This window comes from Perca flavescens, chromosome 13, assembly GCF_004354835.1.
Source record: "Perca flavescens isolate YP-PL-M2 chromosome 13, PFLA_1.0, whole genome shotgun sequence".
In the NCBI taxonomy this organism is placed as follows: Eukaryota; Metazoa; Chordata; class Actinopteri; order Perciformes; family Percidae; genus Perca; species Perca flavescens.
The window spans coordinates 1465412-1483503 of record NC_041343.1 but is presented as its reverse complement, the minus strand read 5'-3'; the positions used below and the strand labels follow the sequence as shown (position 1 = coordinate 1483503).

The 18092-nt window shown below is 39.3% G+C and overlaps 1 protein-coding gene across 4 annotated transcripts in view; it reads right to left on the bottom strand.

The window, feature by feature from the left end:
- Positions 1–654: 654 nt before the first annotated feature.
- Positions 655–18092, bottom strand: part of amot (angiomotin) — a 138700-nt gene continuing 121262 nt past the window's right edge. For all 4 annotated transcript variants that reach the window (XM_028595382.1, XM_028595381.1, XM_028595383.1 and 1 more), the window contains 4 exons: positions 13393–13521; positions 2830–3068; positions 2386–2628; positions 655–1736 (listed from right to left, as the gene is read on the bottom strand). In XM_028595382.1, the coding sequence (XP_028451183.1) occupies positions 1603–1736; positions 2386–2628; positions 2830–3068; positions 13393–13521 (745 nt within the window). In that variant the 3' untranslated portion in view covers positions 655–1602. The remainder of the gene's footprint in view (positions 1737–2385; positions 2629–2829; positions 3069–13392; positions 13522–18092) is intronic.

Below are 18092 nucleotides of genomic sequence, written 5' to 3'. Positions count from 1 at the left end.
TAACGGACTTCTACAGCGGGATGTAACAGTCTGCTCTGCAGCGCAGCAGCTGCCGTTGTCGCAATTCATAGATATACAGTATGTTTATATGGTCGGAATTAAACAACACAGACGGTGCGTTCACTTGCAGCTGCCGTTGTCGGAATTAAACAACACAGACGGTGCGTTCACTTGCAGCTGCCATTGTCGGAATTAAACAACACAGATTCACTTAAAACAGGTAGCCTCGTGGTGCATTGACAGTAATTGTAAAATACCCTTTTCCCATCTGGGGTTCAACAGCAATTTACTGGTGAAATAAGTTATTGTTATTGTTATAGTTATTACGTTATTATTAAATCTTTAATTTTGACCATGGCCTTAGCAATAAACAAGTCACTGACTGTTGTTTACTAGCCTTATTTTTTTTCTTGTTCTTTTTTTTTTTTTTTTTTTTTTTTACTTTATTGAAAAGTACCGGTTCAGGAACCGTTTAGGCACCGGCACCGTTTTAAAAGTATCGATTTAGCACCGGAATCGAAAAAAAACCAAACGATACCCAACCCTAATGATATGGAGTGAAAAAATGTGCGTGAGGCATCAATACTTGAAAATATTACGAGTAATCGTTATTACCACATTTACTTTCTGCAGTCTGACTTCAGTTCACCACCTCACCATCTGCATCACCAATCACTATTTTATCTCCAAAATGTGCGTACGCATGGGTCAGAGTTTGCGTTGACATTCTCCTGTCAAGCTTGTTTTTTATAAATCACAACTATTTCAGCCATGTTTTGTGCTTACGCCACGTTTATAAATGAGACCCTTGGTGTTTTTCATCATTAATTATTTGCTTGAACGTAGGAAAGGAAGAAAAAGGCAAATGCTGAGCTTCGCAAACATTCCCAAATGTGCTGTTATGCCATTGGTGCTGCAGTAACTAATGTGCCCCCTCCCGGACAAAAAGTAGTGCATTTAAACAAAGCTGTCATACAACAGTGACAAAAAGAGAAATCCTTCACCTCAACTTAAAAAGTTGAAAATAAAACTATATGTGTGTGATATGTATGCTCCATGTATTGAATTTCAACAGGACGATTTTAGCTTTAAGGTTTGCCCACTTCTATCTCAGTGTTAACTGTCAACTTTTATGAGCATACATAGAGATTTAAAAAAAAATGATGTCTAACCTCATGATTAATAACTTCCATTTAACCATCACTGTGAACGAAAAAGCGCCAAAAGTTGCATCAAAAAAATAAATATGAGACAATGAACTTTAAAATCTTAAAGCTCCACTTCATATTAACAAATGCATTTAGGAAACTGCCAAAGCTGAGATGAGACCTCTGCTTTTTGCTTCTGGTTTCTGGGGTTTCCTTAGATGATGTTAACACATTTCCTCCATTCCATTACTGGAAGGAATGAAGGAAATGTGTAAAAACTCCACGATAGACTTAAAGTGAATGCACATGTAAACATAAGTGTATGAATATGTCTCTTAGTGTGGGTCACACAGACTGCAGGTTGAGGATTAGCCTGGATAATTGTCACTGTTTGTCTGATGGAGCTGCCCTCCTATCACTTGTTTGAATGATGTTTTTTCCAGAGGTCACAGGGTCAGATGAGGATCTCCACCATGTCGTTGTCCACGTCCTGTTGGGTTGGTTGGGCTGGAGGAGGGGCCTGTTGCTGTGGGTGGGACTGGACGGGGAGCCGCCGCTCCAGGGTGCTGCTGTGAAAAATTGGCACATCTGCACAGAGATGACAAAAACATAAAAGTCTTGTAAACCTCTAAATGTAGGTTGACCTGTATCTGTTATACAGCACAGGAAAAATGTCCTTGGAGATCTTAGGTGTTAGGCCGGGACCATATGACCTACAATTTATATCACAATAAAGTGTCACATTTATGTCAATGATGATACATGTTGTTTGGGCTTAATTCTAATGTGTTTGTCCTGATTTATTACACCATAACCAGTTAAACATTGTGGACCTCTGGGTCTTTATGTGTGAAAGAGATGCTCCTAAACTTTGACTTAAGCAAAGACCTGGTTCCTGATCTGGTTCCACCACAATCTTATGATGTCAAATGTCAAACATGACATTTGAATAGTGGACATTTTCACTGACATTTTAGTGACTACACGATTAATTGAGAAAATAGTCAACCCATTGATTGATACTGAAAATTAGTTAGTTGATGCTATTTAGCATTGGGATCAACTGCTAAACTTACATTGGAGGTGGTCAAAGACTCTTGTGAGACACAAACAACACTTTGGGGTAAACAGTTTTTGCCCGACTGCTACTAGATACTACCCTCCAACTGAGCCATATTGTGGGTGTGATCAGAGCCTTCAGACATATTCCAGCTCATTACAGTGAGTGTGAGTTGACCTGCTATGCGGTCCGGAATGTAGACTGGGCTGGGGCTGGACAGGCGAGCTGGCAGCGTCATGCTCTGCAGCGCTGGAGTGCTGGGCTTGCTGGTGTCCTGACTCTGTCCCTTCTCAGTCTGTGTGCAGCTGTCCCTGCTGCCTGTCTTTGAGTGGCCTGTGGTCATTGGGGTGGAAGGAAGCACCGGTGAGGGGGATGATGAGATTGACTCTGTCCTGAGAAATTCAGAACCCAGCAGAACCCCTGGAGGATGAGAAGAGAGCAATCATTACTGGCAAACACAGTAGCACTGTAGCTAAAAGTGATTGCTTATCCACAGTTCTCACCTAGGTGGAACCAGACAATGTTTAATCTTTTAGTCAAGGTGTAGGAGCATTTCTTACAGCTGTTGTTCTTCAAAGTATCACACATGCTAAATACTCTGTAAGGACTGTAAGTTCTTACCCAGGCTGCCCTTCCAACTGGTGTCTTTGCGTTCTTCGGTGATGGGTGAGCTACTGAGGCCCAGGCTGTGAGAGAGTAGTCCTGAACCGCTGGAGCCAGTGTTGGAAATAGACATAAGTGACTTGGAGGGCCTCATAGCAGATGGCGCATCAGGCTTGATGGGCTCCTTCCTGGAGCGCTGGTGAAGCACCTTGATCATAGCATCTTTCTCTATGATCTGGGCATGGAGATTCTTTATCCTGGATTAGGCAGAACAAGAGAGAGGACCAGAATGAAGCCTAAGAGCTACTTCAGTTAATTTGGTGCATTGTCCAATTTCCCTGGTGGAAGTCACTCAGGTAGTCAAATCAGAATCAGAAAATACTTTATTGCCAAGTAAGTAACACTTGTAAGGAATATGCCTTGGTTGTTGGTGCTTGCATAAATATATTACACATTAATATGAAATAAACAAACAATAAACACAGAAACAAATATGGACATAAAACTGTTTGACATTAAGAAAAACACCCGCCAGCCATCCCGTGGATGTAACGATCAACGTATCCTCGGGTGTCAAGTATCTCCAGGGCCGAGGCTCGGCCAGCCCCGAAGATACTTGGCAGCCAGCCCCAGCTGCGAAGTCTCTCAGCGGTGTAAAGTAACGTTACAACAAACCCCTTTCCCCCCCAAACTGAAAACATCCAAAAAAGTGATGCTGACATGAAATATATTGTGATATTGTGGTTTTAGCTGCTGGCTAATGTTAACTTGCATGCTCGCTAACTGGTCAACTACCAATACAAATTGAATCAATAAAATGTAATTATGTGGAGGAAACTGCAGCTATTTTAACAGAATGACATGAATAAATGTTACTAAACTTAACATGGATAAAACTGTTATGGATAAACCCATTAATCAGCAATTGTGTTAAACAATGAAAACTACAACTCCCATAATCCCACGCTATTTCACTACGTCAACAAAAGTCCATGTCCATTGTTTTGATTGAGCGGCAGAAAATTACATATTGCGTTTAAAATAAACACAACATCCAGAGGTGCATGGATAGGCTGGATAGGCTTCTGGTTGACTTTAGGCTAGTAGAGTGTATAGCATCTCCAGCTAGCAATGGCCAACTCTCAAACTCTCTATAAAGATTTTATTTACAATATTTACAGACAGTAACAGTTATCATATTCACGAACACACCGTAAGAGCTGACTGACTCTCATAGTGCTAGTCATTCTCAAAGATACACAACATCCATAAACATCATACATTGAAAGCAAAATTGGACAATAAGCCTACCAATTAGCTAATGTTAGCTTCTTTACATTTACTAATTTAATTTACAACTGTTTGCTTATTGTCTTTAATTGATTGTAATGAAAAAGAAGAAAAGTGCTTGATAAAATAAAGGCATAATAATACCTTTATTTTATCAAGCACTTTTCTTTTCTATTTTATTTCATGGTGATCTATTCCAAGAAATAAAATAGAAACAGGTAGTTTTGCATTTTGCAGCACAGATCCACAGTTATTACACATAAACTACCAGAAGTGTTTTAGGTAAGAAGTCACAAGATTAAATCATATGTACAATATTTCCTTGAAACAAAAGGGAAAAGATTGGAACATAAGGATTGGATGAATTTCAGCACTATAATATGGTAATTACCAATTTTAAATGCCAAGGTTTTATCTAATTTGGAAGGTATTACGCTGATATATATATATATATATATATATATATATATATATATATATATATATATATATATATATATATATATATATATATATATATATATATATATAAAATACAACATCAACATATTTTACCCCATAATATTTATGTTATTACAATATTAATATCACCATATTACCATTACCCAGATATACATGTTATCATCAAGCCATTACCTATTCATCTATCTATAAATTGCAGGTACGTCTGTCTGTGTGTGTGTTATGCGCATATCTCTCAAACCGACAGGTGTCTTGCTATGGGCACAAGTAAGTGCAGTGCCAAGTTTGACGTTGTTTGGATTAGAAATGCAAAAGATATCATAAAATATATAAATCGTAAAAGAAGCACACATTGGCTTTTGCCGCTCTAGCCGGTGGCCACTCCCCCTCTCACGCTGCAACACTGATCTGAGCACAGGGCAGGAGCAGACACAGAGAGGGGTGAAGAAAGCCGCGGAGCTTTGGCAGCTAAAATGTGAAAAACACCTCAGACCCACAAAAATGTGCAAAGTAGAACTACTTTGCCAACACTAAATATCAAACAAAAGCCAGACACTATATAGTATTAAGTTGCTGTGAGCTGTAGCCTACATTCACCACTTCTAACCAGAGGCAGAATATAAAGTTATCTCGGAGATTATTCCTTCACAGCGCTGTGCAATGCGAGAAAATCTCAAAGCTGAACTGGGCAGACACAGCACTTTTCATCAGACTCACCCCGGGTTAATTAAGTATACTGCTAACTAATAACATTAGCCAAAATACCCCGTGAATCAAATCCCCTACTTCACCATTAACTGTCAAGCCTAAACTAAACCTGTATGGAAATTAACACCTCTGTGGAAATGTTAAATTCGTTAACAAACCAACACGAGACAACGCCCTCTCCCTCTCTCTCTCTCTCTCTCTACGCACACATAGTCCAGTTCTGGTGGTTGATTAACGCAGATATGTGCTGATTAGCTCTCATAACAGGCCAGGTGGGTAACGCACTGCCATGAGTCCATGAGGCTAATGTCTGATTACTCCACATTGTCATTGTGATATTTTGTGATTACAATCTGAATCTGCAACGTTCTCTGTCAGGTAAATCAGTAATTAATAGTAGGCTATACAGGGGATTTGCATATGAAGTGGTTTGGGGTCCTTCTGTAAGTAATTTTGTGGTACAATTTGATTTTGATGAATTCTACAAGCAGCAATACCACAGGCCAAGCAATCGTCCCGTTCCAAACAGGCACATTTTGAACGGGCACTGCACTAGTTACTTTAGTAATCTGGTAAATACTTGGCAAATCAAATTCAAAGAAATAAAGAAAAATCAACTATCTCCATTATTAAAGACTCAGCAGGGAAGCCCACAAATTCACCAGAAGAGAAACACAATCTTCAGAGATTTTTATTTGTTTTTATTATTTTTTTTACTAATTTATACTCATCAGAAAAAGACCCAAGTAAGAGGACATCAATTCATTTTTTAAACAGCATTGAATTACCACAGCTCAATAAAGAAGAAATCAATATACTGGATTCACCAATAATTCAATTCAATTTCAACTTTATTTTATTTATAGTATCAAATCATAACAAGACACTTTACAGATTAGAGTAGGTCTAGACCACTCTCTATACACACAAATACCCAACAATTCCAGTAACTCCCCCAAGAGCAAGCATTTAGTGCAACAGTGGCAAATAAAAGCTTCCTATTAGACAAACTATCCACTGCATGTTATGCTCAATAATAAAACACCAGGTCCTGATGGCTTCCCTGCTGAGTTCTATAAACACTTCTGGTCCATTCTGGTTCCGCTGTTCAACAAATTGATAATTGAAATAAATCAAAATTCAATATTTCCAGCACACATGAACACAGCCACAATATCTATATAACAGGTTTCCAAACATCCAACACACATAATGAAATCAGTCTTTATGCCGATGCTATATTGCTGTTTCTTCAAAACACTCAAACATCACAGCAAGAAACCATTACACTCATTGACTCATTCTCGAATATCTCAGATTACTCCATTAACTGGAAAAAAATCTTCGGTTCTTCAATTACATAACAATAGCTAGGATGTGGCAGCCCAAACACCACATATTCTTTTGTGCACAGGCCATATCACATATTTAGGCATTAAAGCTGCTAGGCTTTAATGGTAAGATTGTGAAGAGCCAGGACTTTGCTAACAAATTTGAACATCGACTACTTCTCAGTCCCTCCCCCCTTTCTGCTGCAGCCCAAACCGTCTCCTAAGCCCCTCCCACTCAAGGGAGTTTGACAGAAATGCCGGCATGTCAGACAGACAACATTTTCATTAACTAAACACTAACACAATGTTAACTTTACTCACCAACAGTAAAACGATGCTAACTAACAGGCTAGCGTTAGGCATTTCAGCATCATATCAGACCGACCACTGTGCAAACGTTACTATCATCCTCACCAACGTAGCTTTGTGGACTTTTGACTACTAATAACCAAGTGAAAGATAAATCATTCATGGTAATTATGTTACCTGTTGAGAAGAAATGTGGCTACGTCTGCATCGTTCTTCAGATCTTTAAAATCCCGGAGCTCACGCCACCTCTGAAAAGCCACTTCACCACCAGAGTTTTGAGAAACTTTTCTGCAGCTTGTGCGTGGGGAGAGGGGAGGGGAGAACGCTATATATGCGTGTACATGCCTGAGCAGTGATTGACAGGCAGATAGACCCACCCTGTGGCCCTGATTGGAGAAAATCAACCCGGAGCGGTGGAATTTTGCCAATCGCGGTACAGGCTGTAGGTGGTGCCAGAGGAGCTGGATTTTTTTTAAATTACATAATTCATGTAGTTCTACTGGAACATAGGGTCAGTTTCAGCAAATGTGACAGAAAGTTAGTTTTATAAGACTTACCTACTGCATCTTTAATGTGTCAGAACTGTTTGATCTTCCTTGATCTTCCGCCCTTATCTTCAGATTTTATTAACACCTCCTCAAAAAAGTCCTCTCAAAAATCTACAGGATAATTTCACAATCTGACCTCATCCATAAAAATATGGGAACTAGACCTTACAATTAATCCTGATGCCAACCTCTGTATCCAAATTTGCAAAAATATCTACTTTATGACTAAAAATGCCAACTTACAATTTATACAATATAAAATACTTAACATAATTCACTTAACTGGGCAAACAATGTTTAAAATTGGATTTTCATCAGAAATCTGTTCACATTGCACCAATGTTATTATAGTTTTGCATTTTTCATTAGTTTTTATTTTTATTTCGTTTTGACTTTTTGTTTTCAAATTCAGTTTAGTTTTAATTAGTTTTTAAAGCGGGTTTGCTAGTTTAGTTTATTTTTTTTTTTTTTTTTTAAATGCTTAGTTTTAGTTTAGTTTTCATTAGTTTTAGTCTTAGTTTTAATCTTAGTTTTAGTCTTTTTTTGTAATATGGGTTATTTGTCGGGGGCAAGATTCAAAAAGGTCAGAAAAAAGTATTGTGTAATAATATTTTAGTATTCACCAATAACACCAGTACATAAAATGTACATATGATGATGACCACAAAATGTAAACAGTCTACACAAGATGCTCCAGTAAGTGCAAAATGTGTTAGTAACGTGTTCCAGGAAAAAACCTAAATAGCCAACAGACTAAAGAAGACATACATCAACAGGTGTTTTGAACTTTGGTTCGAGTAAAGTTGCAAACTTTTTTGAAGTCAGTCGACTCACACAGCTAGACATCCTAGGAATCAACACACATATTAACCCACGGCACGCTTCCTCAAGCTTTTAGTGTCCATTCGTATTTACTAACCAGCAGCTGTCGGGTCGCCGGTGAAAGCCCGCCGCCTGTAGTGTTCTCTGTCCTGCGGTTGTCTCCGTCATGCTGCCTGGCCCTGGCCCCATACATCCATGCCGTGTACCGGCCCGGGGTTAGCTTCTGTTTCAGGGGAAGGGGGCTTTGCGTTCTCCTTGCCTTGTCACTGCTTGTTAAGGTAAGCTAAGTTAGCCTCTGTTGAGGTTTAAAAAAGTTAAAGCCAGGCTATGTTTGGAAAACAATGTTTAATGGGGCCTGCAGCTAAATTTAATCAAGTAACTACACTAATCAGCATTTGACTGCCTCACCTAAAACCTAGCTTCTAAAGAATTAATCAGGTCATGTCTGACATTTAGCATATGAAGAAGACTCATTGTCCCCACAGGAAAGGTAACTATTGTTTCTGGTTTTGGGGAGCCACTCCCTGCAGGGCCAGACGTGATTAGAACAAAGGAAATGCAAACTCTGTAAACTTGAACAGAATTGGCACTACCATGTGAAACGACCTTTGTCTGTGACCTGGAGTAAACCTAAAATCAGAGGTGTGTCTTTAACCCGGGACAGTTTCCATTCAGGGAAACACCCACAATTCCACAGGAATATAATATAACTTCAATCTGTGACCCCGACAGGGGAAGCACGTTGAAGTCCGCTGTTTACAGCGTATTGTTTGTAATGTCACATGACTGTTCTTCTGTAACTCCGCAAGGAGAAGCATGAGATCAGTCCGCTGTCAGCTGCAGTGTTTTATGTTTTATGTTTGAGTGTGTTTTGTCTTGTCGTTTTCATGCAGTTTCATTAAACCTTTTGCTTAACTTTCAATTCGACCCCAGCCTGTCCTCCTTCCTCCAGAAATCAGAACGAACACGTCTTTTAGATATTTCTTAACACCTCCTCAAATAGGACTCTGCCGTTTTTTTCCGATTTCGGTATCGCTATGATGCCAGGCGAGGGGCATGAGCGAGGGGTACGGACGTGTTGTGTTCAATTTGACATGGAATGTCGGAATTTCTGGGTTCCCAGTCGGAAATTATTTGTCTACGGCATAGACTGAATAAAACATGTCTATGGTTGGAAATGTCAAAAATGTCTGAACGTTATTTGCTCGGTGAAAGACATTGACAAAGACGAAAACTAAGAAAATTTACTCGATAATTTTATTTTATTTTAGTTAGTTTTGCAAACAGACATTAAAGTTTTAGTTTAGTTATCGTTTTTTTGTAATGCCTCGTTTTTTTTTATTTCAGTTAACTACAATGTTTTTTCCACCTAGTTTTCATTATTTTGTTTGTTTTCATTAACGATTATAACCTTGCATTATTATTATTATGCAAATAGCCCGGATAATTAGTTCACGCCACCTGGCACTGCACTCTCATTAAATACTTCTGAAAGGAAATCACAGTCACTATCCTTCTTCCTGGGCTGTCACATACCATGATCTCACTCACTCTGCTTACTAGTAGAAATATCATTAATCAACTGGACCAATAATTCCTTTCCTGTAATACAGCCACTATACTCTACATAAACACCAACAACCCACATACATTTTTTTTATTGTATCAATGTTTTACTTCAGAATTTACTTATCTTTTCTTCCCTCGTTCTCAGCTAAAGATGGTTTTAATTGTTAATAGGACGGAGGGGCGTTCAAGTCTTGCCCTGTGCTGTCCCTGGCCTAAGGAGCCCCTATCAGGGGACTCGGAGATCACTCAGTGGAGGGCAGCATGGGAAAGGAAGCTCAGGGGAGGGCAGCATGGGAAAGGAAGTCTGGGACACCTTTTAAGCAACAGAAAAACGGCATCTGGCTGGCAAATCCCAATTAAACAAGCCCCCTCCTTATGGTCTGGGAGCCGTTTTTTTTTTTTAACGGCATCTTGTCCACAATGGGCTGGCTCCCTTCTGTTATGGTCTGGGGGCGACTTAAAGTTGGACCAATCAGTCAGAGGAGAGTAAAAAAAGAAGACAAAAATAATATATATACAGTACAGGCCAAAAGTTTGGACACACCTTCTCATTCAATGCATTTCCTTTATTTTCATGACTATTTACATTGTAGATTCTCACTGAAGGCATCCAAACTATGAATGAACACCTATGGAATTATGTATTTAACAAAAAAGTATGAAATAACTGAAAACATGTCTTATATTTTAGATTCCTCAAAGTAGCCACCCTTTGCTTTTGTGATAGCGCTGCAAACCCTTGGTGTTCTCTCAATGAGCTTCATGAGGTAGTCACCTGAAATGGTTTTCACTTCACAGGTGTGCCTTATCAGGGTTAATTAGTGGAATTTCTTCCCTTATTAATGGGGTTGGGACCATCAGTTGTGTTGTGCAGAAGTCAGGTTGATACACAGCCGACAGCCCTATTGGACAACTGTTTATAACATATTATGGCAAAAACCAATCAGCCAAGTAAAGAGAAACGAGTGGCCATCATTACTTTAACAAATGAAGGTCAGTCAGTCCAGAAAATTGCGAAAACTTTGAATGTGTCCCCAAGTGCTGTCGCAAAAACCATCAAGCACTAAAACGAAACTGGCTCACATGAGGACTGCACCAGGAAAGGAAGACCAAGAGTCAACTCTGCTGCTGAGGATAAGTTCATCCGAGTCACCAGCCTCAGAAATCACAAGTTAACAGCAGCTCAGATTAGAGACCAGATGAATGCCACACAGAGTTCTAGCAGCAGACACATCTCTAGAACAACTCTTAAGAGGAGACTGCGCAAATCAGGCCTTTATGGTCAAATAGCTGCTAGGAAACCACTGCTAAGGAGAGGCAACAAGCAGAAGAGATTTGTTTGGGCCAAGAAACACAAGGAATGGACATTAGACCAGTGGAAATCTGTGCTTTGGTCTGATGAGTCCAAATTTGAGATCTTTGGTTCCAACCGCTGTGTCTTTCTGCGACGCAGAAAAGGTGAACGGATTGATTCTACATGCCTGGTTCCCAACGTGAAGCATGGAGGAGGAGGTGTGATTGTGTGGGGGTGCTTTGCTGGTGACACTTTTTATTCAAAATTGAAGGCATACTGAACCAGCATGGCTACCACAGCATCCTGCAGCGACATGCCATCCCATCCGGTTTGCGTTTAGTTGGACCATCATTTATTTTTCAACAGGACAATGACCCCAAACACACCTCCAGGCTGTGTAAGGGCTATTTGACAAAGAAGGAGAGTGATGGAGTGATGCGCCAGATGACAGCTGGTCTATGTCGGGTTCTACTATCCTAAAACCAGCTGAGCTTTTGTACAAAAAGGCACTCAAAACTCTAGATAAAAAACCTTTTTCTTACCATCATTGCAAAATCTTAGAGAAATATAACTTGCTAACTTTTGACAATTTTTGTAAATTTTCTGCATGGCTTGGCACAACCGCCATTGCAAGAATTTATTAAATACAGACAGACTCGGATTACTAGAGCTGTTGTAAACAGGGACTGTGAGCTTCCTTTTAGAAAAACTTCTTTTAGCCATAATGCACTATCTATTAAAGGTAGTGCATTGTGGAACACACTACCCCCAACTATAAGGGAATGTCCCACTTTGGCCACCTTTAAGAGTAAAGGAGTGGCTCAGAGCTAACCAAATGTGAAATCACCTTTGACTGCATGTTGTACCGTATTAGCCCAGGGAGTGTGCTGGTGAATTGCGTCTTTGTCTTAACACTTACTAATAAATTGTCTTTTTTTTTTTTTTTTTTTTTTCCTATAACAATAACAAATGTTATTACTGTATATATTTTGTCTTAAAACTAACCACGTATGGGTCACCCCTACTCGTATGTTGTACCGTATTAGTTTAGTGAAACATATGTATGTTGAGCCTCTGTTTTAACATTTATTAATAATTTTTTTCAATTTGGTTTTGTTTTTTTCATCCTGTTTTAGATAGCAGATGTTAATAGTGTTTATCTTATGTCCTGTTATTGTAATTTATATCTTCCAAATGGGACTACAGATGGAAATTAGCCTTTGGGCTATAATCTGGCAGTTTTACGTGTACTGCTGTACATGTTCATTAAATGTGCATTGTCCTTAAATAAAAATAAATAAATAAATGACCTGGCCTCCACAGTCACCGGACCTGAACCCAATCAAGATGGTTTGGGGTTAGCTGGACCGCAGAGTGAAGGCAAAAGGGGCAACAAGTGCTAAGCATCTCTGGGAACTGCCAAGAGTGTGCAAAGCAGTAATCAGAGCAAAGGGTGGCTACTTTGAGGAATCTAAAATATAAGACATGTTTTCAGTTATTTCACACTTTTTTGTTAAGTACATAATTCCATATGTGTTCATTCATAGTTGTGATGCCTTCAGTGAGAATCTACAATGTAAATAGTCATGAAAATAAAGAAAACGCATTGAATGAGAAGGTGTGTCCAAACTGTTGGCCTGTACTGTAAATATATATAAACACACACATATATATATATATATATATATATATATATATATATATATATAATAATATATATATCATTTTATTTTTTTATGACAAAAAAGAACAAAAAAACAAATAAAGTCAAATTAAACTTCATTTGGATCAGCAGGGAAAAATAAATAATAATAATCCAGTAGACCCAGCCGGACCAACCTACTTCACTGCCAGTGGATGGGGTGGCGCTCCTCCTGACTCCTATTTAGTGTTATTACTATTTTTGATGTACATATATATATATTTTCTATTAATTTTTTTTCTCTCCACTGATTCCCCTCAAGCCCATCACCATCACACCCACCCATCCATCCTTCTTTGTCCCAGATTGATCATGCACACACACATCCACACACACACAGACGCACGCACGCACGCACACACACACACACACACACACACGTGTTTTCTGAAAACAAATCACTGAAAAAAAAAATATATATTTATATCTCACATGATAACCTTCCCAGGTTAAAGTAATATTTACCAAGCTGTTATTTGACTCCATGCATTTATATTAATATGCCCAGGTCTCAGGGAGGCTGCATGTATGTGGAAAGTGCTTTACCTGCTTTCCATGTCCAGACAGCGCCGATTGGCCATAAGAATCTCCTCTTCTTCCTTCTGAATTCGAGCCTCCACTGATGTGTCGTAGCTGCTGCTGGGAGAATGGCTTATCACTGCTGCAGATGTATCCCTGCAAAACAGGACGAGCCTCCATTAAGGTCTTTTCAGAGGGAAGCGATTGATGTGCCTGGTAATTAATTTTCAATGAGAGGCGAGTGGCAGGTAGGGGGGCACGGGCAATTTGACAGGTGGAGCTACAAGCAGGCGCAATCTCTTAAAACGGTTGCGGTTGTGCTCGTCTGTAAGAGTTCAATTGTGTTTAACTTTTTCCTATGCAAGCCATCGGCGCAGTGCAAATCAATTAATGAGAGACTGATTCTTGTTGTTTGTGAGTTTCCCTAAAATAAATAACTGTTTAGAAAACGGTTATCAGGACATAAACAGGAACGTTAGGGTTTTTGCATGTCAGAGCGTTGGCACAAGACTGGATGCTAACACTTTATGATAATCATCACTAATAAATTATAAATTGATAGTTAATTAAACTTTAGTTTACAGTATTTTACAATGAAATGATGATTTATAATGTTTACTCATTATTAGTAATGTTATACTTTGTTATTATTAGTATTTGTTAATACTTGTTAATACTTTGCTTCTGCTACATCCATGTGGAGAAGACGCCAATTTAACAAGCGCAGTTAAAGGTAGAAGAAAAAAAACGAGCCGAATTGGTGCTAGTAACACGGAGCTGCTGCAGCTACATGCAGAGCTCCAACTTAGCTAAAACGGCAGTTGTGGGGACATAATCTAAGAGTGCCCTTGTGCCTCTTAACAGACACAAAATACAATTCAAATGTCTGTACAACATGAACAGGGCCCTTACGTGACAACAAGACATCCTGCCAGTAGCTAGCTCGCCCTGCTAGCTGCCGTCTGGCCGTCAGCCAGGCTTCGGTGATAATCAACACGCAGCAGTTCCGTGTGTAGTTGTAGCACATCCATTTTGTGTGTGATCGATCTGGCGTTGGTGAGTAGGAGGCTTGGCGGTCTGTGTGATAGTTCCCTTAGCTGGGCTAGCAAGCCCGCCTGGCATCCTTGCTTCTCCCCGCCTTCGTCACCTGCCGCGGCCGACAACAATCCATCGAGCACCCACTGTTCTGGCTATGTCCTCCAGAGGACAGTTATTCTTACTCCAAGTTTCTTCCCTTGTGAACACCTCCGATCTTCACTCTTCACACACTACGCTCCGATCTGCACACTACTGTTTACCTTTTCCTGCTACAACTGAATTCCCATGGGACTTCAGCGTGAGACTACAGCTAGCCTTCTCTGCTATCACTGTGCAAGCCACAGACATATGGCCGTTTCCATGTAGTTACATAGTCACCGATATGGTCATAACCACTACAGTGCTCAATTACCTATTTTTGAGGGGGAAATAAACTACAGTTTTTCGCTGCGAAGGCATGACTGGTCCTCTGGAGGACATCCACCAGACCAGCGGGCGCTTGTTGGATTGTTGTCGGCCGAACCAGTAACAGATCGCCACAGCCAAGACTCCTACTCACCAACGCTAGATCAATGTCACACACAATAGATGATGCAGCAGGCAGCTAGCAGGGCGAGCTAGCGGCAGCATGTCTGAGTTGAAAATGCATCTTGTTATAATAATAATAATAATTAAAGCTGCAAGCAGCATTGGACGGGCCCTCGCGCCTCTGCGCGCGTCAGGGTTACTGGTGGACGCCGCTCCTTGCGACCATGCATTTGCGACTCAGACACTGCAAATCGTCACCAATGAAAAGGGAACTCACTGCGGAGTTCAATGAAACCTCACACAAGACTCTACCTTAAACGGGACACCAGTTATGAAAGGGGGCGTAGCTTAAGCATAGGGGGCGGGCCAAACCATGACCAATGAATAAGGAACTCTCTGCTGAGTTCAATGATACCTCACACAAGCGTCTACATGAAACGGGTCATAAGTTATAAAAAAGGGGGCGTGGCTACATCATAGGGGGGCGAGTCAAACCATCACCATAGAGACACTATGACTTATGTGTTTTGTTTCTGGTGGTTCTGAAGCGCAAATGATAAAAACTATTAGTTTAAGAGAGCGGTGTGAAGTTAACTGCGTTTTGTTTAATGTTTAATGACCCTATGCGCTTGTTTATCATACGTTAATATTAATGTGAAATGGCGATGATGTAAAATAGTTTTGTGGCAACGTGGTTGCTTATTTTGATTTATTTTGTTTGTTTAGTTGCAGTAATGTTGCAAAAAAATATTTATATTATTATGGTGTTAATTGTATGTAAATTATTTAAAGTTGGTCAGTAGGCTAATATAGTTGTAAATGATTTACATTTGTGTTTTATAATTAGCAGGTATTCATTGACATTAATTTAATTGTGGTTAAATTAAAGTTGTGGGTAAGGTTTCATTTTATTAAATGACTGATAGCCTGATGCTATGCATATATGTGGATATGATTAATAACTATAATTCATTTCTGATTTATTTAATTTCATGCTGAAAAATTAATCCTGCATAGAAATTGTTAATACTACGCAGTAGGCTGATCTAAAAACTCTACCGTTTTTTTTCAACCTAGACCCTATTTTCCTATGTTTTTGTGTCTAAGTTGGGCACAACAATGAATTTGAAATTGGTCCAGTATTAAGCAAGATCGCTGCAGTTGGCAGCGGCAAAACAAGCTACAATGGGAGTTAATAGGGCAATTGTCCAGCTTGCATTTACCTTCACAAAAGTGCTTGTTTTGCCACTGACAGGCTCAGATTAATATTCTAAGTGTCTGACAACATTATGGAAAGGATTTCTAAGGAGGTTGACTTTTCTGTTAAAGAGTAAGATCCTTTTTTAAACATAAAAACATCTGCAAAATTGCATTCGCTAAACCCACCAGACTCCATTTAACAAAGCAATACTTTTAGTGTGTATAGAGCCAAAACATTTTCACATGTAAATCTGTAAACTATGTGTTAATTTCAACCAAAACTAGAGTTGTGATGGTTGAAAAATTGGAAAGACGACCCAAAACGGCTTTTCATAGTTTTATTTTGTTTATGTCAACTTTGAATGAAGTGTATTTTACGATGCTAAAATTACTGTTTATTTACATGGAGTCTGGTGGGTTTACACTAGAGACTTCAGAGCTGTTTCTGGTTAAACAGAAAGGTCTCAAAGAGGTTTTAAAGGTCTATTTCTGAAGGGATCCTTTCCATAATGTTGTCAGACACTTAGAATATTAATCTGAGCCTGTCAGTGGCAAAACGAGCACTTTTGTGAAGGTAAATACAAGCTGGACAATTGCCCTATTAACTTGCCATAAAGCTTGTTTCGCCGCTGTCAAATATTGTTGTTCCCATCAGTCACTTAGACAAAAAACATAGGAAAATAGGTTGAAAAAAACAGTAGTTACCATTTAAATTAGTGGAAACAAAATTCAACAACAAATTCAGTTCCTCGAAGGATCACGAGGTGGTAGGCACTTGTAACCAGTATGTGTTACTTAGTACATTGTGTACTACAGTGTGAGAAATTAATAATGAAGGTTACTGTACAGATTGGATCAGACTCACAAAGAATTTAGAAATGGCGGGAGCCAAGAGGGTGACGATAGTGAAATAAAAACAGGACATGGCTGTAGATTTTGACTGGATGTCAAAAACAAAAAACAGAGATTAGAGTTCCCCACGAATTATGTATTTCTTCTTGGATTTTGCATTGCTACAACCATCTGGGTAAAAAACGGGTTTACTTTGCAATCATAAAATGTTTCACACTGTCAATTGATGTCATCCTATTGTATTACTTGCATTTTCATGCAATTCAGTAGAAAAATGCATCTCTTAGCACAATATTTTCATGACCTGAACAACATGATATAATCATGATATGATAAAAGAAGCCTATGCAGCACACTCCCTAACCCTTACCCAGCCTTAACAAGCAAGCAGGTATGAATGGGGTCCAAGACGCCCCAGGCAAGTTGCCCCCGGCAGCCCACAGAGGTCTAACCCTAACACTTAACAACATAGAATAATACCGAACACTTGTTAGGTAAACATGACACTTTCTACATAGCACCAACATAACCCTTTGTACATAGCCCCCTCTCCCTTCAATAGTACTATTATAGTCAGTCATGTTTCCATGTCCAGAGACTCTCAGTGAAGAATATAATGGTCACTTTCTAAAAAACCTTGTACTGCAGACAGTCTTCTCTCACCTAGAAGATGTGCACTTCCTTCTGTTAATGAAATGTGCAATAAATGTACATATTTAAAAGTACATATTCAAATGCTGTATATTGGTTATAATTTATTAAAGGGGTGATAGAATGCAAAACCGATTTTACCCTGTCATAATTGAATAACGACAGTTCGGTGGGTAAATAGGACATACATAGAAGCTCAAAATCCCATTGACACCCCTTTACTATGAAAATCTCATATTTGAAACTGCCGCTGAAAACGGGCGAATCTCAACAAAGCTAGTTGCTTACGTAAGCATTTCAAAACCTGGACCTTTGTCATGCCCATGGGTGTATTAAGAGAACAGTCACGCCCCAACATTTACATAGGCTACACAACTGACCTGAGATCAGGTAGTCTTCTGAATCTAGGTTGCGCAGATCTCTGCTATTCCATTACAAAATTCACTTCTGAAACTTTT